Source organism: Talpa occidentalis, unplaced genomic scaffold, assembly GCF_014898055.3.
Source record: "Talpa occidentalis isolate TD23 unplaced genomic scaffold, MPIMG_talOcc4v2.1 talOcc4.8, whole genome shotgun sequence".
Classification (NCBI taxonomy): Eukaryota; Metazoa; Chordata; class Mammalia; order Eulipotyphla; family Talpidae; genus Talpa; species Talpa occidentalis.
In genome coordinates this window covers 79,591,253-79,617,386 of record NW_023605194.1, presented here as the reverse complement: position 1 = coordinate 79,617,386, position 26,134 = coordinate 79,591,253, and the positions used below count along the sequence as shown (strand labels likewise).

Sequence of the window (26,134 nt, the reverse complement as noted above, 5' to 3'; positions counted from 1 at the left end):
ATGTCTTTATGTTAATATGTTTTGTATATCTTATAAAAAAGCACATTTAAACTTCTAGAAAAATTTGCTTATCCCATGCATTGCAGGAGAGGGATATAATGGAATGAATTTAAAATATGAAAGCTTGGTAAATATTTTTATAACTACTTTTTTTTCAGTTTTATATAGAGTAATTCACCTTTAAGGACAGCATGCAAGCAGATAATTCTAGGTTATCACTTAATTTAGTTTCTATAAGGAATAATTTGTATTAGTAAAGCTCAGTGAAATTCTCTCCTGTTCCCCTGGTGATAGTTTATCAGAGAAAGTTGGAATCGTGACAGTAGATGCTCTGGAAATGCAATGCAGTAATTTGTATGGATAAAAGGAAATATGTTATAAGCACATTTACATTCATATTTAGAGTAATTGTATCAAAGAGTATCTCAAGCTAGTGACTTCTATAATTTTATTTGTTTAATTGAATGGTGATTTTCCTAGGAATAGTCTTTGAGTCCGAGCTATTAGTTAAAAATTAGTCTCTAGCTATAAAACTTTTTATAAAATAAAATGAAGGAAAATAATACATGGAATCATTTTCATAGTTTAATGTGTACAGAGAAAATTTGAAATGAGTAGATATAAACCAATGTATTTATTACCCTATATTTTGTGATTTATCTTCCTGACTTTAATAAAAATACATGGCAAGGTGATCTATTTTAATTGTTCCACCATTACTTGGAAGTGGAGCATGAGAAGGTTTTATTTTTAAAATGTATTTTGTGATTTTTAGTCATTATTTACTGATTGCACATTAAAATTTCCTTAAAGTAAGGTACCTGAGATTATTTATTTTGTTTCTCCTACTGGAGTTACTGAGCCTGCTTTAAAAGAAAGAATTAAATGTTCTTAAATAACATCCTTAGGATGATTTGATTATGAAGAAATATAATACAAAACATGTTTTAAATGTGCACATGAAATTTAAAGATTTATGCTCACTCTATTATAATATGTTAGTAATTTGATACAATCTTAACAAAAACTGTTTTGAGTGTGTTAAGCTGCTGTAATGTTTTAAGGTTACTTTGTGCATTTAAAAATATTTCATACCTGTTTGAGTAACCTTAGATTCCTTCAAGCCATAGTCTAATATTATCAAAGCAACATTTTCTCTTTAAACACTTAAAAGTAAACAGTTGGTTTCCAACAAAATTAAATTTAACAATGAAAAAGAAAAAGTTTAGTCCAGGTAATTCGTATTTTGAGAGTAGTTTACATACTTCTTTTGCATACTCTCAGGTCAAAACTAAAATAATTCTTCACATTCTGAATTTGCCTTTGAAAGGCAGTTTCTCATTTTATGTGTGCTTAAAATGACCACTCAAATGAAAATTGTTTCTTTGGACATTCCTTCCTCTATGAGTTTTATGTGTTGTGGATGATTTTGAGTTAAAGTGTTTATCTTGTTAACTTTAGTTTCCTTCTCAGTTCATTTTCTCACTTCCACCTTGCAAATACTTTGGAAAACTAGAATTTTCCTCAAAATTTAATTTACCTTCATGTTTTATTTCTTCCTAGTTATGTTTCAGTATAATGTTAATAGAGATACCCAGTAATTTAGTTTTAAAAAATTGGCCATCACATTACATAGATATTTTATGTTGTATCCCACTAAGAATTTATTAACAGTGAAGGAATAGGAAGCCTTTTTTGAAAATGTATTTTAAACACAGAAAATTAGACTTTCAAATATTCTTGAAACCTCAGGAAAAAAAAAAAAACTAGCAGAACAGTTTTAATTGATATGCAACAAAGTAGACTTTACTAATTAAAATCAAGATGCTGTGCTTTTGCTACACGGACCTTTACATGGAAAAGTAGGTTTTACACATTTCCTTTATTGTTCAGCGCAGCAATTGCATCCTTACAGGGTTGTAGGTTGGTGGCTTACAGTTCAAAAAAAAAGAGAGCTGCCACCAGCCCTGAAGACAGACAGTGGGCTTTCGTCCCTCCGACACCCCCAGAATACTAATCAGGAAAGTCAGACCCTGGAGGTCAGGGAGCAAGTCAATCATTCTAGCGATCGTCTCAGTGTGGAGGATCAAATTAGCCTGAAAAATTCAGCTGCTGGGAGGAGAGGGCGAGCAGCTGTCAGGGGCAGCATCGAGATGCACTAATGAACCAGATGAATAGTGCAAAAGCTTGAAAATAAAAACAGGACAGTTGACATTTTTCATCTGTCAAAGCAGGAAATGCATGAAAATATACTATTCCTGTTTAACTCCTTAGGGGACATTCAGATTTTTTTTTTAACACTCTGCAGTATTGAGACAAAAGTACTGTAATGAATCCTAGCATATGATAATGAATATATACATTTACTTAGGGTTTCTGCAAACATGAAGAGACTGTAGTTTATATGTGCAGTGTGTTTTTAAGGTGGCATTTTTAATACTCTGTTATTATGTTCTTGCATTTTAAACAAAGGACATGATGATTATTAGAGTTCTTTTAGAAATTCCTTCTCAGAGTTTTTTTAGGAGTATTTTGAGTTGTTTTTTACTTTGTCTTCTTCATGTGGAAGTTTTGTACAGGTTTATGTAGGTTTTATATAAAATGTGGGCTAGGTGAAAATATGTCGAACTGCTTTGTGGGTTTGATTTCCAGTCCCGTCTGCTCCACAGTCAGGCTCCGAAGGAGTTAAAGTCTGTCTGGAGCAGCAGAAGACAGATGAGAGCCATTTTCAGCTTGTCCTGTCCCCGCTGACGCTCACTGAGTAGCACAGCATGGACTAGCGTGTTTCACACACACTCTGCCTGTCTGGGGAATGTACACATTGTCCTTCCAAAATCAAACTTATTAGCACATGTAGAAAAGGGTGACTGACTTTGGGGCAGCCTCACCCTCGTGTTGTATTCTTGCTGCTGCGGTTCAAAGCTTTAGAAGGTTTCGAACAGGATGCGAACATTTTAAATTGAATTTTTAGTTTGTAACCCTGCTTACCACAGCAGTTGCTTGCACTTTAAATGTCAAGTTAGAACCTTGTCTTAAAATAAATTTAAATTCAATAATGTCTTTTTTAAAGTTGTTCATTCTTGGAGTCATTTTTTTTTCCTGCGTAAAAAACTTGTATGGATGTTTTGAAGTAGTGACTATGACTTGTAGAGCTTTTGAACATATTTAGTATTTTTGGGACATTATCCAAAGAAAAGAAGTTCTAATTCATTTTAAAGTACTTGAGCATCAGTTATATTATTCAGATTAAAAAGATTTTTTTTTCTTTCAACATAGCTTTTCCTACCAAAAACATCATGTTAGATAAAAATAATATGTATTCTGTTTCCTAATTGTTGCTAGATTATAACTCAGTTTTAACTGCAGTTTCATTTTTGTTATATTTTGGGAATTACATGGTTGATATATACTGTGGATACCTATTTAATCACAAGATAGACTAATTGTTTTTATGCCATTATATTTGCAATGAGTTTTAAGTTATTTTATGTTCTTAAGACTGTTTTAAATTATGTATGTATAAGCAAATGATTTTATGTTAACTTTCTGCCTTTTGGGGAATATTAAATGTTGAAAAAAATAACCAAAAATTGAGGTAAGATTTTTAGAACTTACTAAATAACTCTCAGAAAGAAGATATTGGTAAAAAATCAAAATGCCCCAAAACTTTATTTAAAGTATTTGTAAGTATTTCTATCCCATTATAATGTGCTTGATGAAATCACATTTAAAGTTGCCATGTACTTATATCAGTTTATTTGGGACATTTTACAGATGGCTGCATTACAGAGTCCATTCTATGGTGACAAAATGAATTTATACTCTCTATGTAAGAAGATCGAGCAGTGTGACTACCCACCACTTCCTTCAGATCACTATTCAGAGGAAGTGAGTAATTTTTCAGTCCATGCGTTCATCTCTTGTTCATTTTCCTTATGCCTGTATCTTACTAGAAATTTTCATTTATACAGATATGCAAATGATGAGGAGAGGTTACGGAAATTGTATTTTTCATTTGTGTTCATTCTCTTGGACACTTGCTGTTAAATAGTTGACTCTGCAATTCATAATATGGAGCGGAACACCAACACGGCGTGTGGTATAAAATTGGCCACTTCTAGGTGTGCAAAGAACAGTAGCTGACTTCACAGCATACTGAACACAGCTGAGGGCAGAATTAATGCTCAAACCCAGGCTCTAGTTAATCACCTTGTCTAGTTGCCCTGTTTAATAGGGTAACTCCTCATTCTCACAGTCTCGGACTAACAATTTTAAGTTTCTTTGTTGGCAGAACGTCCCTTCCTTCCATGTTTTCCAAAAAATTGAAACGTCTCTTAGCTATATACCTCTCACCTTATTCTTGCAGCTTTACCCTTCCTCCCCTGCCAATACCTGCCCCAGCACCACCACACTGGTGCAATCATTCCTATGGGGAAATGTTTTGAGGTTATCATTGCGACATGTTAGAAAGTATATTGGATGGTTTTAAAGGTTGAGGAGGCTTTATCTTACTAAGATCTGAGTCTAGCTAGTGCTTGCTTTGGTGACCCATTGAAACGGAATTATTTGAGTGCTCCCCAGCATCTGGGTTGCAGATATTTCCCATTTAGGCTAATGTATCATGATGTTAGCAATATTTTAAGGAGGATATTTGCAGAAGAGCTTTGTTTCAGGTTACTAAATGTGTCCATGTGACTCTTTTCGGAAAGCTCATTGGAGGTCTACCCAAAGGAAACACTGTCTTTAGCTAGGACATCTCACCTTCTCATGAGCAACAGATTTTGCCCAAGGAAAACAGAAAGGGGCAAAGGCAAAATATAAAACAATTATAATGTTCACTCATTAGATAGTCTTGTCACTCTATTTTGTAATAACTAGCAATGGGTATTAGTTTTATATATGGAAAATTGAATCAGTATAACTTGAATAATAAATATCTAAAGAATTTTTACCATATGTAAAGCATTTGTGGTCTTGGAATGTTAGAAGTAGCTTTTTTCCTAGTAGTTTTGATACTGATAATTACTGATGCCTGGTTTTCTGTTTCATAGCATTTGTATTTGGGTAATTAGAATAAACCTTTTAAGCAGTAGTGATCATTTAAAAGTATTATCTTTATTTGATGTTAATGCTATTATGTTAGCCATTTTTAATTACTATTTTGGGTATAGAATATAAATATAGCATTTCACAAAACCAACTTAAGAACTATAGGCCTGGAAATACAGTAGGGTGTGAACAATAATGCAAAATGATAGCAAGAATGTCAGGGGCCGTTCTTTGTTGTGTCATTCATGCTGTCTTCTTTTTTCCATGAAGCGCATGAATATTTCACATATCTGCATCCTCATCCCCTATTCTTCTTGACTAATTTTCAGACTGTCTGAATTTGCATTTCACATGGTAGCTGATTAGGAGATGCCGAGTGCAGCAGTGAAGCCTCAGCAGGCGGTTACCATGGTGACCTTCAGCAGGATTTTAATGATGATACCACTAGTGGTTCGTTGAAGTCGGCCTGCCTGCAGGGCTACTTCACTGCAGCTAAGTGTGAAGTTGGATATGCGGATTCTCAGCCAAGGGGCAAATATCAAAGTCTGGCCCAGATAGAAGGTCTTAGAGTTGGGAAAGGAAAATAGATTCCACTTTTTATTGTACTCTATATAGTTACCAGTTTCGAAAAGAGATATAAAGCAAAATATGTTATATGGTGCACTTTCCAAAAAAGACAGTGTGATTCCTCATATTGGTAGATTCTGTTGTTAAGCTATGGTAAAGTAGGAAGTTACAATATCCTGGCAAACATGGAAACTAATTCTTACTGAAGAAATGAAATATAAGAAATACAGACTAATAATGTTACTCTAATTTGTTCAGTTATTTAGGAAAGTTCTCAGAACAAGAGCTTTGAAATGCAGATGTGCTGATACATACAGTCTCTTCTTAAGAAGAAACTCAATTTGTTGGTAAAATAATTATTCAGATTTTATGGTAGAAAAATTCCAAACAGATTCGATGCTGCCATGCATTAATATTTGTTTATATATTAGATCTGTTAATAGTGCAAATTTCCCTTTAATTTTCAGCCTAGCACAAAATAGGAGACAATGAAAAAAAAGTGAAGTATAGAGTTTTTAAACAGTGAGATTTTAATTGTTAAGAGAGATTCTTGCAGTGTTATAACTGATGTGGTAACAGACTTTGTAATTGGAAAAAACAATTTAAGCAAAGGTATTTTCTATCAGATATCTATGTGGAAGTTTACCAAATTGATTTATTTGCTGCTAAATATTTAAGACTTCTGCCCAAACAGGGTTTGAATGGAACATTTCATGAGAATAATAACTATGCCTACCAGTCAGCCTCATATTGATAGGGAACCTAAGAACTATATAAGATCTATTTCCAGAAATTGTCATTCCATTTAGAACTCTGAGTTTGAAAGCTTGAAATTTTTAAAAAATGTCATTTTCTATTGATAAAACAGATATACTTAAGCAATAATGATAAGTAGCGACCTTTGGAAAAGTAAACCTGTATGTTAAATCTTTCCTTTTTTAAATATATTGACATTACAGTGTATGACTGATTAGGATTATGATTAAAATCTCAGCTGCACACGGATGATATTAGGAAATGTGCATTTTATGCTGCTAAAATATTTTTGTATTTAAATGAGCACCAGTCTTTTTTTTGGTGTTTAATATTCTTTCCATATCCAGTGTTGATCTCATTATCCATGCATCAGCAGGGAATTACTGTACTGAACAATGAAAGTCTTAGATTGAAAAGATATTTTCCCTTAGCTATCTCTTAGTTTTAATTAAACTTGGAGTTTTTGGTGATTATGAAATTAACATCAATGAAGCAAGCATTTATTGAACATTCACTGTGTACAAGGAATGATGACTCAGAAGGCCCCTCCTTAACTGATCTGAGTTTGTCAAGACTGATGGATCATGGGATACTCTCTTTTCCCTTAACTCTACCAGGGCAGAATCTACTAGAAGTCCCATGAATTCCCATGTTTTTGTGGATGCTGTTTCCTCTCCCTGTAATACCCCTTACTCTTTTCTTTACATGAATGCATTCTTCTTAAGACAAAGTTTGTACATCATTTCCTGCTCAGTTTTTCTTTGTCTCTTCCCTACCCCTAATTTTTTCTTCCTGTACCCCACTCCCTTGGCAATCACACTGCATTGTAGTTGTTTCTTTGCATGCCTGACTCCCTATCTAGTTGCTGCACCTGAAGATCAGTGACTGCTTTTTACCTGTGTAGCTCTAGGCACATTTTAAAAGGTCTAATGGTTCATTATTGATTGATCGGGGGAACTAGGGAGTAAAGGAGTGAGATAAAAAGAATAAATGAAAAAGAGAATGAATGAACCAATAAGTGACAATTGAGTGAATGTGAGAAACTTTTGCAAAGAAAATTCTACCTAGTTAGGCAGAAAATGACTCAAAAGACAACCCAGAACATCTGATAGTTGTCTTTTATAGCTATTACCTGTTGTATGAATTTTTTTTCTTTATAAGCAAGCAGCATCATTTCTGGCATATTTAGTAACTATTTACTGGGAAATAAGGCAAAAGGTTTTTCCCCCTCAATTTCAGTATTTAATTTCTTTGAGAGATACTAAAGTGGTCATCAAAAGTACATTTTCACTGTTGTTCCTAAATTATTCCATGAGACTTTAAGTTAAAAAATAGGTATGTTGACAATTATTTGGAAAATATAAAGTGTTTACTATTAAAAATTCCTAGTTTAAATAGAAAGGACACAAGAAAGACTGAATAGAATTGTGCCTCAGTGGTTGCATTTGACAGATTTTTCTTACAGGCTTGAGAGATTTGGAAGGAAGTTCTGAAAAGCTAAAAAAGTTTCCATATGAAATGAGTAGGGGGAATAAGGGTAATCATGGTTGGAGAAAATAGAGTGATATTAAAATTTTGAAAAAAATACTTTATGCAAAAAAGAAATTTAAGCACCTGTAAATCATTGGTGAGATGGTTAAGCCATATTTAATAAAGTAACTATATTATTTCAGAACTTCATGTTGATCTGAACTGACCTCTATGGTGGAGGTTTATGTATTTATCAGTAATTTAAAATTTTGTGTTGATAGACTTTTGGTAGGATACCAAGTTTATGATTATCTTCTAATTAATATTTCTGAAAACCTGCCAACTCACTAGGTCTTATTACTACTTTCTATAGGTGAAGAAACCAAAGCAAACTTTGGAATTGGAATTACTAAATCAGTAATCAGTTTTCACATTATTTAATGTCTCTCTTGGTCTACATTAAATTTCTGTTTGTTTTGTGCCTTTATACTTCCAACCCACTGATAAGAAAAGTTATGTTTTTATTAAAAATTAATTAATGGGACCATTTTTCAAGTGTATAATATCTTTAAAAATGTTAGTCTACAAGGTCACTTCCAAGCAAAGAACTAATGAAGAACGAATGAAATCTCATAAACTTCCACCTCATAAATGGTAATAAACCTTTTTTTACTTTAACCTCCCTTCCATTACTTTTATCTTTCTTTCTTAGTTAAGAAGTTGCCACAATGCCCCCTCCTTATTTGACCTACAGAGATGGGAAGCTGGATGGGGAGGGTTTTATCCTTCTTTTGTACCCTTCCAGTAGTTTATTGGTGCATCTTAGACATTCTTCCCTGCTGGTTCAATCAGATGCATAAGAATTTCCAGCATCATTTTTGTTATTCTTGAGACAAGAAAAATATTGGTTTTTTAAAAGTATTTAAAATATAAGAATTTAAAAGCATATTCTTTCTATGCTTGATTATAGAATAAACAAAATAATAATAAATTTTGAATTGATCTAAGTGATTTCAGATATTTCTAGGTCATTGTACAATATAAATATATTTACATGGCTTAAAATGAAATGGGAATAACGAAATTTTGAATTTTTGAAATCAACATACAACAATTTCCTTGTTAATACAATAAGGGCAATGGCATGATCCCATTTGACATTTGAGTAAATAGAAACCCAGAGAGTGTCAAAGCAAATACTGGACTCTAGGATAGGAGATCCTGGAGGGTCCCCACCCCAACTTTGCAGCATTCCACTTGTACTGCGAGAACACACCACCTGCAGTAAACTCTCAGGTTCTGTGTGAGTCAGCATTTCTAATCTCCTTCAGAGTTAGTGATTTTTCATTTTTCTCTTCCCTGTTTGCACCCCTTCACCACCATGTTTTATCCAAACTCCTCTTCCCTAGAGGGGCCCATGTTCCAGGGAAGAAGCATGATTTTTTGCTCTGCGCACTCTTCTGCCTTGTGATTACTTAGGACTTTTAACATTGGAGGGAAAGGATGAGGAAACTGTTTGCAGAGGGCAGGAAATTATTTTTGCTTGTTACAGTATGTAAAAACTACTACATGTGCTTCAAATACAGTATTAAAGGTTAATCCATAATGTGCTATAACAAAAATGTTGTAATTTGTTATAACTTTATTAATATTTTCTAAATGGTAACCCATAAGGAAAGGAAAATACTAAATGAAAGCTTTAAACTTTATAACTGATTTTTTTTTTACCTCACATTTATAAATAATTTTTCTGTATTTAAGTTCAGAATATGTTTAAGGAAGCTTTTTAAGCAAGTTGAGTCAATAACAAAAAATATGACCTTTGTTTTCACTGGTAAAAGAACTGTTTTATGTAAATAAGAAACAAAAAAGATGAAAATGTCAGATACAGATTATTTTTGCATTTATTGAGGTAAAGCTATGTTTGTAAAACTTTTTTCTTTGATCAGTCTAAGTAGTTTTATTTTATAGCTGCTAGATTCACAAACTTTAATAGAACCATATAAATGCCCTCAAGTTGTTGCTGGAAATTAACCAATGTTACATTGGTACAGGAAGAGTCTACCTAATACAGCCTCCCAAGAATATTTAAATAAGCAACATTATGGCACAAATATATTGTGCAAATAATGTTTAGAGCTTAATCTGTTTTCACAAATATTGTTGTAGTTCTTATAATTACATAATCCAGTGCATTCTAAGTGGGATGACAATATTTTACTTTAAAATGTAGAAAGACATTTATAATAAATATAATACATAACTGTGACATTATTTACTGAAATTGACAACATTGATTGTTATCTCAAAACACTGTTGTTATAATTTCCTTCCTAAAAGTGGTTTTGGTAAGGGAGATATTGTCATCATTTATAATATCAATTGACCACCTTACTTAAAGTTGCCATATAAGATTAGATCTTTAAGCTTTGAATGCTCCCTTTTTGTTTAAAAATATATTTAAGCAGGCCCTTTGTTCACTTATGCTTCTGAAGTGACACTGGGGACCTGCTCCTTGAAGACATGAATCCAGAACGGTGCCCTATATTTCACATATCCTGTGGGATCCTATAAAACCATGTAACTTTCTGTAAGACTTTCACAGTTTTCAAAAGACACACTGAATGATCTTCAGTTGTGAAATATAGACGTTACATTAGCTTATATCTGTGTCAAATTGCTTTCTCTCCTGCTTTTCCTCTACCCCCAAGTCAATCACTAGTGACACTTTGGTGTACAAGTTGGATACGCCTAATCATTTTGTATAAATATCTAAAGCTCCGAAATATAGTGCACTTTAATGTATTAGGCCCACTTTGGGGTACTAAAATGTGTCCTTGGATAGATGGAAATTGGGTATATCTGGGAGGCTGATATAACATAATTGGTCTCAGAGGGATTAAGATGGGGGTGAAAAAGAAACAGTACCAATAGCACCAGTCTTTATTATTCTATTGAGAATTGTGTTAGTGACCTGAAGCTATAATGCACAAAGAGCCCTATTGTTATTACCTGTACGTGACTGAACTTGATACGTAATTGGGTTATCCCCTCACAACAATGACTGTGAACACGGTCTTCTTGTTAATATTTCTGAAACCATTCTATATGCTTTGAAATATCTTTAGAAATAGGTAGCTCAAAATATAATAGTACTTTTTCCCTTTTGTTGGAAACAAATATTCACTCATATAACTTAAAGTTTCATGATCCTTTAGAGATGTCATATTTTTACTTTATATGCTTTTTCTCATTTAAATGTTTCAGTATTGCTTTTTAAATTCCTTTAAGCTTCTGAATTTAACTGTCTTTTCTTACCTGATTTGGGCATTTACATTTTCAAATCTTATTTTTTGCTGTATTTTTAAATTATTATATAAAATAATATTTTTAGAAAAAAGTACATATTTTTACAAGCATGCTTAAAGTCATGCATACAAACATTTTACGATAACACAAACCATGAGCTATTTACTTCTTTTTATTAATGTAATGTAGACTGATTTTGAATTTATTTCTGTAATTTAAAGTAATAAATGGAAAGTAATTTTTCACAAAAATTTCTGAGAAAATGAAACCAGACATATAGAAATCCATATATACAATTCTTAAAGTTATTCCTTGAACATGTGTTTTCCAAGCAGCTGGTTAATATAGTAGTTAGACTCATTGCAAAGTACTGGATAAACGTTAAGGATTTTCATAGTAACTTCTTTCTTTCACAGATGTGCAGGAACTTTTGAAAAATGGTAAGACTAATATTAAAGAATATCTCTAAGATAATTATTTCATTTTGATTATTTAATGTTTGACTTTCTGATAGAAAACTTAGAGGCATTTTTTAAAATGAGGTAGCATTGGTTTACAGCACTGTAATTAAGAGATGTAGGGCACACCCTTTCAAAATGTGTGTTACAACTCTGCATCTACCACCAAAGCACCATTAGTTAGAGGGATGTTTTTTTAATGATTCATCAAGTTGCTATGTAAGAATAAAGAATTTGTCCCATATTAAAATTCGTGGAACAGAATAAAAGAGTACACTTTATTTATTCGGAGGGAGTGACTGTCACTTTAATGAATGAGTCAGATTGGAAATACTATTGAACAGTCACGGTAGTCATAATGCCAGGCTGAATATTTTTGTGTCATCACTCAAATGTCTGTCTCATGAATAAACTAAGCCCCATTGTGAGTTTTGCAGAGCCGTAGAGAAGAGATTTTGATTTGTTGGAGTTGGTTGATTTGGTTAGAGTTGGTCTATGAAATAGGAGGGCAGATGCCATTCATTTTAGAAACCAGATAGCATGAAAACTGTCTGGAAGATCAACCCACCAGTACAAGGGTGGCAGTGAGGGAACCTGCAGACCAAGTTAGAATTTTCCTTTGGCAGTATAGCAAACTAAGTTTAGAAGCCTGGGTTCCAAAGCACAGATGCTTTGGGTCAAATCCAGGCTGTGGCATTTATTGTCTTTTGTTCTCAGGAATATTGTTCCCCTGTAAAATGTGTCTTGAATGGTGACCCCCACTGCTTGGAGTTGTTACGAAGATTAAGTTAAAACATGTAAAAATGCATAGCATGATGCCTGATTCATAGTAGGTACTCAGTGACTATCAGTCTTTAGGAAATGGTTTGCTCTTCTCTTGGAAGCTCTTAGTTGAAGCCCACAGTTGTGTCATAGAACAAGGAGATATTTTTTGATCTGAAATTGTTCAGGGCCCATATTCTCATTGTCCACTGAAAACTTTGAAAAACATCAGTTCCCTTGAGCATTTCAATCTAAGTAACACACAGCCTCTGATTTGTTCACTACCTGCAAAAATCGCACCTCTCCAGTGACAAGTAAGTCAGCCTATTATGTGTGGTTATTTAACAACTGAAAATTTGGAGACTCTGGCAGAGTTTTTCTCTTCCTCTGATTAGTGACTTTTAAACCCATTCTACAGCCTCTTAATGTAAGTCCAAGTTTCTGATAGCTAAGTGACTATTTTACCCTCCCATTCATTATGACAGAGGCACAAATAACTCCATTTAAAAGTGAAATGATACTGTTCTTTTATATGTAAAGAAGAAAGGATGAGCTGTGGCCTTATTTATATAATGTAAATTGTTATCTGGTGTGACAAGAGATGACTGGATGCATGTAAATTTGGATTTTTAAACCAAATTATTAAAGTTAAAGGCATAAAACTGTTTATATAGCAGTAAGATAAAAGTAAACTAGTTGTGGTGGTGTTTCCCCTTATTTTGCCAAAAGACTGTTGAAACTGATATTTTTTTCCTTTACTAGGTTAACAGTTCAATTGTTTGGTTATCTTTTTTATTTTATTGTGGCATCACAAAGTATTTTTTTAATTGAAGTAACATTACATTACAACATATGTTTAAGATATGCATCACTGAAAATCAATATGTGTATACTACAATAAGTTTGTCACTAAAATTTAAAACAGCAGTAATTACCTCATGTATATCAAGAAAGACTACATCAAATTCATCAAATTAAGAATTCAGGCCTATAAAGTCTCCCCTTTTGTATTCACAGTCCCCTCATTTTTTCAGAAAGGATTTGAGATTATTTACAATAAAAAATATGACTTATAGGTTATTAATAAAGAACTAGAAGTACAAATTCAGAACTGGGGATAGAAAGGAATGTAAATCTGCCTATCCTGTTGGCTAATCAAGTGCCTGTGGTTGAGCTTGTCATTTGGTTATTGCTTCCTTTCTGTTTGGTCAAAAAGGGAAGCAGTAAGCAAATTATTTCTGCTATTAAGGAGGAAATATCCTAGTTCTACAAAGAAGACAGAGTTTTCTATTGTGGTAGAAATATCCCATGTAAGTATCTGTGAATAATGTACCAGATAGTGTCTTCCACAGCAATTATATAGCAAACACCTAAAGCATGGCTAGGGCCTCCCCCGTGGTGCAGCGGTTGAGCGCTGGGTTGCGAAGCTGCCCGCAGCCTCTGCGGCGCCAGTTCAATCCCCGGCTGCTCCCCAGCCAACGGGTGGGGGTCCCATATGGCGTACAGACCTCTCCTGCCGCCCGCTGCTCCCCTCAGCTGTGTACTTCGGTCCTTCTGCCTGCTCTGCTCCCCGCTCTGGCTCTGGTGAATTCTCTCACCCTCCCATGCTTCTGACTGTGCCCAGTGCTTGTATAAATAAATAAATAAATCTTTAAAAAAAAAAGTTTAAAAAAAATTATATATAACATTAAAGCATGGCTTTGGAAAGGTGTTTTGGCAGTGGGATAAATTAATTTGCTCCCAGGATACAGTCTTCTGGGGATCTTATTTGATTAAAGGTTAGAACTTAAATTATCCAAAGTTGTAAAAATGAATTTTATCCCTTATAGGGTCTTCCCTAAATTTAATTCTCTTAGAAAGTGTTTTATAGAAGTTATGTGACATACTTTTCAATACTCTTTGAACATTCAAATCTTGGAATATTCAGTTGAACATTAAAATTTTTTAATATTCATTCAAATATTAATATACTCTTTGACAAGGACCTGAAGAGATGGATTCTTTTTTGCTCATTTGTTTAAGGGAAAACAAATAGCAAATCAGGTTGACCCCCTTGACCAAAGCTGTTCATTTTGTTCACTGGATGGAAGTCAGACCAACTTCTGAGTAGAATAAAAGTACCTGAGATGTTACTGTCTTCACTACTATGATGACCACCTTACAACTAGTACTTCCTGTAATCCCTAGTAACTCATCTCAGATAACCTCAAACCAGTAGTGATGCTGACTAATCATTGCACATTAAGCTATGTGAGGCATCTGAGGAATTCAAACCCAATCACCAATTGGTGGGGGATTGCAGTGCTTTAAAAATAAATGTAAAGGGCTATGAAAGATTTTGTAAAATATCAAATCCCATGTAAATATGGCATCTTTGAAACCCAGACTGATATCTGCCCTAAGTTCACACATAGCTCACAATTATATTCAGTAGAGCTTAATATCTTTTCATTTGTGCGATCTCATTTTATCTTTACAGTCTAGATATGAGGAGAGTCACAGAATCCATTTTAATATACAATTCAGGTATAGATATTAAACCTAAAATTCAGGAACTCATGGTTCTAGTCAGCCTCTCTGACATGATACCTTCAAAACTGCCCCTCTTGCCCTCTCACCATCTCTCTTCCCTGTGTGTCACCTACTTCTGTTCCTGGTGCTAAATGGCAGCAACACCTTTCATATACCCTGGGAAGGACTTCTGAAGAACAGTGTTCCTTACCTGAGTTCTTAGAGGAACTTAATTGAGCATTCTTTTGGTATCACTCTCTTTATGCTCTATCTTTGACTATGTCAAGAAATTGTAAACTGAACTCAGTTCAAATGATCTGTCACTCCTTGCTTAAATACGGATTTCCTGTTGCCTCTATAAAAGGTTTTAAACTCCTCATATCTTTCTTTTGAATTTGGCCTCAGTTTATCATTTCATCCCTGTTCATTCAGAAATACTAGCTGTGTCCTCACACTTCCTTCAGCTAAGCATATTTGTTCCTTATGTTACCTCTACTTAGAATCCTCTCAACCCCTTTCCATGTTAGAGCTTCAGCTCAGGGACCACAACCACAAAACCTGCCCTTTATCCCTCAGCCAAAATTATGCATTGATTTTCTCATTCATTCTGCATGCCAGTGATACTGCATTCATCAGTATCCATCCTTCACATGAATTTAGTTTTCTAAGAGAGCGCAGACATTCGGTAAAGTATAATTAAGTATTAATAGGGCCTTAATAAATAATAGTGAAGTGTACAATGGCAGCCAAATGAAAATATTTTAACACATGACAATAGGGTGATTAGAAACAGCTTTAGAGAGAAAATGTGTGGTACAATGAGTAGACATCAGCTAGGCAAAAGAGTTGGAGGTTTGGGGGAAAGCATTTTAAGTAGAGGACCAACATAAGCAAAAAGGGGCATGAGGCAGTTTGGTGAGCAAAGAGCTGTGATTGTAATACGGGGTAGCTGTAAGGAGGAGAGGTTGGGGGCTAAAAATGAAACTGGAAAAGTAAATAGAAGCAGGATATTAGAAGCCTGTGAGACACTATGCCAAGTGTATTTGACTTTCCAGAGGACAGTGAGGGGCCACTGAAATGCTTCATATTGAAGTATGGTCAGCTCGCTGTTTATGCAGGGCTAGGGAGAGCAGAAGAAAACTGTAGGCAAGACTATTCCAGGAGTGTGACAGTGAAGACTGCTGTGAGAAAAAAACAAATGGAAGATGTATTAGCTGCCAGGAGACAATGGAGCTTGGGTGTGATGGCTAGGCACGTAGGTAAAACTGTAATAAGGTATTGTGTACAAATTGCAGAGTTTGACTTGAGAAATTGGAGGCTCTGCCCCAAATAGTAAGAACTTGTTTGGGAGGAAATTTAGTAAGACCTCATTTCTGAACATTATGATATGAGGTATTTGTGGATAGACAGGCTCAGAAGGTAGTTGGAAATAAGTGACTGGGGCCTATGGGGAGGTCTGAGCTGAAGACATGTGTCTGTGTTGCTCAGCATGTTGGTAGCTTTTGAAGCCATGGAAGTAAATGAAGTTGTTTAGGGTTAGAAAGCAGAGTGGAAAGGAAAAGAGGGAAGTAGAGGGAAGAACTTGGGAGCATACCAGTATGAGGAGGGCTGTCAGAAGATAAACCTGCAAAGGAAACTGGGAGAAAAAAGGCAGACAAGTTAGAGGAGAACCAAAATGGTGCCATGAGCCAGAGGAGACTCTCAACAAGAAAGCAAATACAGGACCTCCCCTGTGGCGCAGTGGGTTGAGTGTGGCAGCGTGAAGCTGTCCGCAGCCTCTGCAGTGCTGGTTCAATCCCCAGGCAGCCAGGGAGCAACCCACACGGCGAAGCCGACCTCTCCTGCCTCACCCTCAGGTGAATCCTCTCACCATCCTGTGCTTTTGACTGTACCCCAGTTCTTGTGTAAATAAATCTTAAAAAAAAAGAAAAAAGAAAAAAAAAGAATGCAAACACAGCGCCAGCTACGTGAGAGGCGTGGGGTCGAGCTATTAGATTTAGCAGCTGGCATATACTGCTGACCTTTGCCAATGCAGTTTCTTCGAAGTACTAGTAGGGAGTAGAAGAAATGAGAAATTGATTTTAGAGGACTTAATTTAATAGGCCAAGGGACTGGATATCGTCGTAAGTATAGTTTTTCTCACTTAAAGAGACTTGGCTGTAAGGCAAATAAATTAGAGGGGACAAGTAGTTAGCAGTGGTTCTATGCATTTTTTTTTCTTTAATCTGAGAGATACTTAACTGTACTAATAGATGATGACAAAGAATCAGCAAATGAAGAGGAATTGAAAATGTAGAAGAGGAATGATAGACTCATTCACTCATTAAATATTCATTTACATCCAATTTTGTGTATTCACTTTCTGGAAGAGATTCCAATGATAGAATTGAGAGTAGGAAAAAAATTCCTTTGACAATAGAACAGCAAAGATGAATCAGATGTAGCTGGGATTGAAAATGTTGGGATAAGAGGCTGAGGAAGCATAAGCAGATTGTTTGGCTTTCCTGTGAGGCTGGAGGTTAGGGTGTGGATGGGAGGAAGTTAGCAGGAGGGTGCCCACAGCAGCCATTGTGCAGCCTGGGGCTCATCAGGCATAACATTTGAGTTGCAAAACAGCCTCTGAGGTCCAGCTGCAGTTGGAAACCTGAACTGGTGACTCCACACTGTGGGTTGTCTGGGATTTTCTCCAGCAGTCCCTGACTTTTAGGATAGGTCTAGGGAAGAGAAAAAAGATTGATTAGTAATGGTGCTGCCAAGTGGTTAAAGTGGCTTAAGAACTGTGTTGTGAGGTCTAGACAGATTGGAAGTGAATGGCACATTCAAAAGGAGAGGATTGACTGGGAGGAAGGGGGCTGGAAATAGGCTGAGGAAGGGTGAGAGACCTGGCAGGACAGCAGCTCATGCTGACTTTTCTTAGGTGACGCGCAACATTTTGAAGAATAGGCTATGCTTATGGGAAGCAGATACTAAAATGGTATGGAAGTATTAAGGCCTGGTAATCAAGAAATGTTGTATTGGACAGAGTATCCACATGGATGTCATGGTGACCCCAGGTGACAGCTGCATTCCTTGGATTGTCACCTCCATAATTGAGGAGGAACAACTGAGTGAAATGAATGCAGGAAAAGGAGGAGAATCATTGCATCTTCTGGGCAGAGTCTTTTTACCTCTGTCTCACTAGATCTCTTGAGATACCTATCACTTTGTCATTTATAAATTGAATTATTTATATGAGTTTCTTAGTCTCACATTTGTTTCCTTGTTAATCTGTCTTCCCCCTAGATTGCAAGCTGTGTAAGGGCAGGTGACTTGTATATTTCATTCACTGCTTTATCCCTCCACCTAATAAAGTGGCTGGTACATAATAAATAATCAGGTTCTATTGAAGGAATGAATGGCAAGGGAGGGGAAGAAGGGTCAGGTTGTCAGGAAGGAAAATGAGTCATTTCCTTCACTTCTCATCCTAGACAATAAGCCTTCCTTTGTGGACAGGTGGTTCAATTTATCCTTAGTGCCCCAAATGCCAACATACTCTCTCTGAGAAACAGTAGATCCTCTGGAAATATTGGAATTGATGCTGAAACATACTTTAATTTTATAGGGTTTTGGTTTCTTATTTGGTTGAATGTTTATTTAAAAAGCTTAAGAAAAAGTGTATCAACATAAGTTGGTTATCAACGTAACCTGATTCATAAGTACAGTGAGGTTTGCATATTTGATATCTCATTTTATATTGTGACAAATTAATAATTCCTCTCAAAAAGAAAAATCTTGAAGACAAAATAAACTACATTTCTAATGGAGATTAAGTGACATGAATGAGGAGAGAAAAGGGAACTGCATTGTGCTGGCTCTGTCTCCTGAGCGATTTCTGTTTTGCTCTCGTGCTCGCTGCTGCTCCCACTCCTCACTCCTTACCTATTCTTTTATCTCCTCCTTTTTTATCACTCCTGGTTCTCATCTGTCACTCTAGAGAACTACTGCCTTTTTAGATGAACTGCATCATTTCATCTCTAATCTGGGTTGGTTTCCTCTCCTAGAAGAACTCCAGGGCCCACCATTTGCTATATTCAGTTGCAAATCTCACCCTACTCTGCTTAGAAGGCAGGAAAAGAAAGATTTCAGGCTGTCTTGAAGGATGTGGCAGCTTTATTCAAAGAATTGTTCTTGCACCTGCTTGTGTTTTGGTTAAGCACTGTGACATTTTGGACAACAGTTTTCCTTTCATCCTTTCTGCTGCTGCCTTTTTTCCCTGAAGATTTTATTTATTTTTCCATAGAAGAACTAGGGTGTAGGCCAGAGGTAGAAGGGTGAGGGGATTCACCCGAGACAGAACGAAGAGCAGAACAGGCGGATCTAATGAAATACACTGCTGAGGGATGCGACGGGTAAGACAGGAGAGGTCTGCTGTGCCATATATGAGTCAGCTCCCTGGCCAGGGATCAAACTCAGGGATTGTCCTGGTGGTAACACTGAGACTTAACCCATAGGCCACCAAGGAAGCCCCTTTATGCTCCTTTTATCCTTTTCTATTTCTAAAGAAGTTGCCTTTTAGTATGCATTATCTTTTTAAATGTGACTTTTATTATAAATGCTTTTTCTGTTATTTTCTGCATTATATATAACTGGATGTATTTTCCCCCTCATTTTAATGGAGAAAATGCCAACTTCTTATTTAAATTTCTGTTAGATCACCACTCTAAAATGCCTGTGTATTACTGTACCCCTTAAGGATATTTAATGCTTTTCTCTGCTCTGTTACAAAGAATGAAAATGCTCAGACCCTCTCAGTAGCTGCAACATCAACTGTCAACATTGTCGAATTTCCAAATGTGAAGTTGAATCATTAAACTTCACTCTGGTTGAATCATAAAATTTTAGGAGTTAGAGTTAGAAGAGCCCTTAGTGGTCATCTGTTCCACCCTTCCTATTTAATAGATGGAGAAATAAATCTCCAGAGACAGTGACTGACTAATCTCGACCAAGTGCCGTGCACCAGCCGGGTTTGCACTGTGCTCAACTGTTCTGTCTCCTCCCAACCCTCCCTAGTCTGGCGAGCCTCCTGCACACTTGCTTCAGCGTGACATTTCCCAGTGACATTAGCCTGCCCCATAGCACAGTTAACAGATGCAGCCCACAGATTTCATCACCATTCATTTCCTCAAGATGAAGGTTATTTTTATGATAGAAATTGATGAAATTATACTAGTAATTTTTTTAAATTAAGTGTTAATATGCTGACCAGAAGGAGTTAATGCAAGTTTTCAAAGTAGCTGAATTATTCCTAATGACATGCTTACAAAGCAAAAAATGCTGACTCTCTTCTTCATTTGGCTTATGGTCTGTGAAAGATAATGTATAGTGTTACACATAGTTTCACAGACCTATGGCAGTTAGAATTACGAATGAAATCCCATATTCTTCTACTGGATGGCTCTAGGATCAGATGGAAGGATGTTTGTTTTCTTAACTCATTAGGATGTACCTTTCCCCCTGCAATGTGAATAAGTAACCTCTACTCTGTCATCTGTACAAAGAAGACAGTAATATTGCAACATACAGTTGAGGATTCAAAAACTACTTATAATTTAACTTGCTTGCTATTTATTATTCTTTATTATATTATTTTTTATTGAGGTAACATTGAGAGGTAGAGAGTTAGAGAGACCCACACTCCTTCAGATGTATGTTACTACCCCACACTCTGTCAAGGTACCCATAATCCTCCACCAGATTCCATTGAGCCTCCTTTTTTACCTTTTGCTCCCCTCCCTTCCTGCTCTGGTAGCCTCAGTTCCACAGTCAGTTCTAAGATTTGTTCTGGTTTCACTTTGTCGATTCCTTTGTTTTGTTTCTTTGTATTCTACATATGAGTGAAATCATCCAGTGTTTGTCTTTTTCCTTCTGACTTATTTTTCTTAGCATAATACCCTCCAGTTCCATCACTGTTGTTGCAAATGTCAAAAGTTCATTTTTCTTTTTTATAACTGAGTAGTGTTCCATTGTGAATATATGTCATATCATCTTAGTCCACTTATCCATGTTTGACATTTACATTGTTTCCTTAACTTGGCTATTGTAAATAGTGCTGTAGTGAACACAGAAGTGCATGTATCACTTTGAATTAGTGTTTTTGCACTAATACCTAGGAATGGAATTCTAGATCACATAGTAGATCTATTTTTACTATTTTGAGAAACCTCCGTACTGTTTGTCGTAGGACCAGTTCATAGTCCTACCAACAGTGTACAAGGATTTCTTTTTCTCCACATCCTCACCACTTTTTGTTTCTGGTCTCTTTTATGTTGGCCATCCTCACAGGTGTGAGGTGGTATCTCATTGTGGTTTTGATTTGTAATTCCCTGATAAGTGATGCTGAGCATTTTTTTTTTTTTTTAATGTGCCTGATGTCATCTGTATGTCTTTGAACTTCTGGGCTGTTCTGCCACTTTTGATTGGATTATTTGTTTCTTTGTTGAGTTATATGAGTTCTTTGCAGATCTTGGATGTCAGGCCCTTGTCAAATGTTTGATGTACAAATATTTCCTCCCATTCTGTAAGTTGTCTTTCTTTTTTTAATGATAGCTTCTTTCACTGTTTTTAGTTTGATGTAGCCCCAGTTGTTTATGTTTGCTTTCCTTTCCCTTGTCCCCAGAGACATCCCTGAAACCAGTGTTGTGGAGTGTTTTGCCTGTTTTATGGTTTCAGATCTTATAGCCAAGTCTTTATAGTCATTTTGAGTTAATTTTGTACATTATGTGAAATAGTCATCTAGTTTGATTCTTTTGCATATGGCTGGCCAGTTTTCCCAGTACCATTTGTTGAAGAGACTTTTCTTTCTCCATTGTGTACTCTTAGCTGCCTTATTTTTAGTTTACAGGACTGCTTCCCCTACCCCAATTCTAATCTAATATAAACTAGTTAAAAACTTTTTATATATTTATATATAATGGCTAATGATGAATGTATGTGATAACCTCTATCTTAATTGCCTCATATAAATTTATTATGTAACTAATTATGAAATTTAAATCAAGATTGTGAATTTAAATCAAGATTGTAAGTTTATAGCAAATAAGTGTGTATATATCTACAGTTAATTTGGAGCTTTATAGTTTAAAAAAAACTATTGTTTTTAGAAAGCTGTCTTCTGATTAATCTTCTCTGAAAGTTAATACGGCCATGTAAAGCCTCTTATTGTGGAAAATACTTCTTGATTGACATTAATACTTACCAATAAATATACTTCTCAGAACATTCAACTAACTATAAAATCACTGGCAATAGTCATGTTTGTTTCTAGTCAAGTGAACATTTACTCAGTAAATGTACATTTTCTTGTAAATTTGTAGATATTTAGAATTTCTTCACTCCTAATTACGAACTGAAATGGTCTTCTTAAGCGTGTTATTTTTCTCTCTCTGCAGCTACGACAGTTAGTGAATATGTGCATCAACCCAGACCCTGAGAAGCGACCAGATATCACCTATGTTTATGACGTAGCGAAGAGGATGCATGCATGCACCACAAGCAGCTAAACATGTGGAAGATCATGAAGAATATAACCAAAATAACTTAAAGTATTTTTGTGCAAATCATACCTCCCTGTTTCTGTCTGGGTGTTAAGATTAATATTTCAGAGCCAATGTGCTTTGAATCCTTAACCAGTTTTCATATAAGCTTCATTTTGTACCAATTTAAGTTACCTTTTTGCAAAACCCCAAATGACTTTGGAATAATCAAATTACATGTTAGGAGAGTAAGTATAACATAATGGTTTTTAGTGGCTATAGGTTTTCAGGCCTACGAGTTTTCTGCTGATAAATTTGTGTTCAGATAGACTCGCAGTGCCAATATTGCAGGTGCAGCCTGGCACTCAGCAGGACTGACTCCCCAGCTGGGAAAGTGTCTGAACATGTGACTTGTTTGCTTTTTAGTCATTTATGGACATTTGAAATGAACACAATTGTGAACTTTTGTGATGACTTTATTTGTAACAGTTTGAAGTATGTGTTTTAGTTCTTAGCATTGTAGCTTTCAAATATAATTAAGATAAATGTAGACATATACTATTTGAGAAACATTTTAAAATTCTTTGCTTATACATTCAAAATGCAACTTTTAAATGTGAAAAGATTTGGGGACAAAATGTGAGTCAGACACTGAAGAGTTTTTTGCTTTATTTTATTTTAATATCTTTGATAGTTTCTTTGCATTAAAATGGTATAAATGAATCCCTTTAAAAAGTGGTTAAGGATTTGTTTGGCTGGTGTGATAGTAATTTTGAAACTTGCACATTGCCCAAGCTTTTTTGTTTTTGCTATTGATTGTACATTTGAAAAATATTCTCTGAATAATCTTGCAGTACTATACTTCAATTTCTTTATAAATTTAAATGCTATACTCATAATTGTACACTGTAGTGTAAGCATATGTTTTATTCATAGATTTTATTGAAGTTCTGATTGGTCCCCTTCAGAATTTTTTTTATATTCTTCAACTTATTTATATTGTATGTGCATTTTATTCATTAATGTTTTCTGAGCATAAAACCTTTTAAAAAATCTTTAGTATACCAACACTTTCCCTGGATTGAAACATTTTTTTAAACTTAAAAATATTGGCCTACCCTGTGTGGATGGATGTATTCTGTCTTGTTTGAGAGGAAGAAAGGATGTATGTTGCGCCCGTATCTGTGAATGTTGATACAGCTTCAATTCATTGGACAAGGTTGTAATTGTAGAACATGTTTAAAGAAATGAAAACTATCCATTGTTCCACAGCCAGAATTTTTATGAGATTAACGTTTCTATTGAGAAGCTTTTAAGCAAAGTACTGTATTAATGAATGAAGATGACAGAGATGATAATGCTTCAATTACTTTAAGGAAATGGGCTGAGTTTCCTAAATACTGTTGTGGAGATGTGTTTTCCCTTAACAACTTCCTGTTAGTGGTGACCACTTAATTCCTCACAGCATTGTGAAACCAAAAGGCTGAGTGGCGGGCGCCATGCCACCACATGACCTCGGGATCCATAATCCTGCTGACATGAAGACCTCGTGTTCAGAGGACACCTACCTTTAGCTGATAAAACTGCTGGGTTTTGTTTTTTCATATAGGTGTTTTTCCTGCAATCATTTGAATACTTTCAAATAACTTATACATTTAAAAAATATGTAAAGGGAAAAACATACAAGCTATTTTTTTCCCCAGAACGTAATCAGTTATGTTGTCAATCAGTTATGGTATCTGAAGGAAGATTATCTCTTAGGATAGGTAGATGAAACCTGGTTGATCATATGTGAGGGCTGGATGAATTGTTCTTCCCAGGTGCTAATGACTTACAACATTTTTACTGAGCACCCAGAGAATTATCTCTAGTAGTAAAACTGTTTTTAGTTGACCATTGGTGTCATGTCCATTTTAATGTAATGTAATGGAGATGAAATGTTCTGTGATTCAAACGGTCTTTTTCTTGCAATATTTAAAAATACACAGCTCTAAACTGTATTAGCTTACCTGCTAACAATGACTTTTAAGCAAAGATTTAAGCTTTTATTTTAGTGAATATATCTGCTAAAGGAAATAGCTGGGAAGAATTGAATGATCAGGGAAATTCATTATTTTCTACATGTAGAAGCTTTTTGTTTCTGATATTGTATCTTTTTTATCTAATTGTTTATATTTTTCCTGAAACCACTGTGTAAAAAATTTTAATTTAGAATGGGATCATTTCAAAGAATTATGAAGATGATTAAAGTTTTAATTTTTATAATCACCTACAAAATGTTCTCTTTATACTTCTGTTTATAAATAAATTTTGTGTTGATTAAGTAAAACATTTTAATTGAATGGAGAATCAGTAAAATGAAAGGTACATCTGATTCTAAACCTTATTTAACCATTGGTACAGGTTACCCAGGGGATACTGAGGGGTAACTTTGTATGCTGAGGTTTAGGAATGGTGAATGAAGGGTACTCCAATATAAATAAAGTGCTCAACAATGTGCAATGATTGTAAATTTAGAAAGATATTTCATGAATGCTTTGCCATTCTCCATAGTATCTGTCACAAAACACCTTTCTTGTATCCATATACTTCAGGTGTTGCTGTTAACATTTACATGATATTTATTTTAACCAAAATGTTATTCATATTAAATGTTTTTCTTTAAAATTAATGTATTATGTTTATAACCCACAATTACATAATTATCCCATGCCTTATATTTCAATAGTACTGTAATATGGACTTTTTGTGAAATACTTTTATTTTGTTATGCTTCAAATACACATACTAAAAGATTCTGTTACTAGCTTTGAAAATTGTATAATATCCTAATATAAATAAAACATAAAATTAAAAAACGAATACAATAAAATTTTTATGTATCTGTGATCTTTTTCTCCTAATACCTATCATTGTTCATTTCATTAACCATTTAACCTACAGTAACAATTTTTACTCATTTCTATAACTATTTCATTTTGGAGAAGCCTGAGAATTTAAGCAGTGGAGGATGATAACAGAGCTTGGGCAGATACTAAGTAGTAGTTTTTAAAATATATATTAAAGAAGGAACATTTTCACATGTTCCTCTTTGTACATAAATTTCTGTCTTTGAATTAAAAAAACCTAAAAGGTAAAAAAAAAATAAGGGAATAGTCATCATCCTTCTTTGAACTGTGAGTCTAAAATTTAGCTGACATTCCACTCCTATCACTATAATATGCTTCTCATGCAGATAGTTTGAATGTTCTTTTCACATAATAAGGAGTGCTGCTGTGCCTGAAAATATATATTTTTTATATTAACGTATCATTTGTTTAAAATACCATGTAAGTTTCTTGAGACAGCTTCACACCTTGATAAATGTATCTACCATTTTACAGCCACTATCATTCACTGCTATCAAATTGACATCATCTACCCTTTTCCCCCATCTGTTACCCCTCCCCTCTGGTAACAACCATTTTGTTGTCAGTTTTTGTTTTGTTCATTTGCTTGTTCTGTTTCTTTATATTCTACATGTGAGTAAAATCATCTGATATTTGTCTTTGTCTTTCTGGCTCATTTCACTTGGCATAGTTACCTCAAGTCCCAACCATATCACCTAGGGCAAGAGTTCATCTCTTCTACAGCTGAGTAAATTTAATGGGGTAAATCTGCCAGGCTGTTGATAAGAGTAATGGATCTACCTTACATACTAGGATCATACCAGATTGTGGTGGAAAATAGCTAACTTTGTAA

General features: G+C 34.9%; 1 protein-coding gene across 2 annotated transcripts in view; it reads left to right on the top strand.

Annotated features, from left to right (window-relative positions):
* The window catches only part of NEK7 (NIMA related kinase 7), a 129,860-nt gene extending 104,600 nt beyond the window's left edge, over positions 1-25,260 (top strand). For both annotated transcript variants that reach the window (XM_037497221.2, XM_037497222.2), the window contains exons 9-10: positions 3,775-3,888; positions 22,310-25,260. In XM_037497221.2, coding sequence (XP_037353118.1) covers positions 3,775-3,888; positions 22,310-22,420 — 225 coding nt within the window. In that variant the 3' untranslated portion in view covers positions 22,421-25,260. The remainder of the gene's footprint in view (positions 1-3,774; positions 3,889-22,309) is intronic.
* The last annotated feature ends 874 nt before the right edge of the window (positions 25,261-26,134 follow it).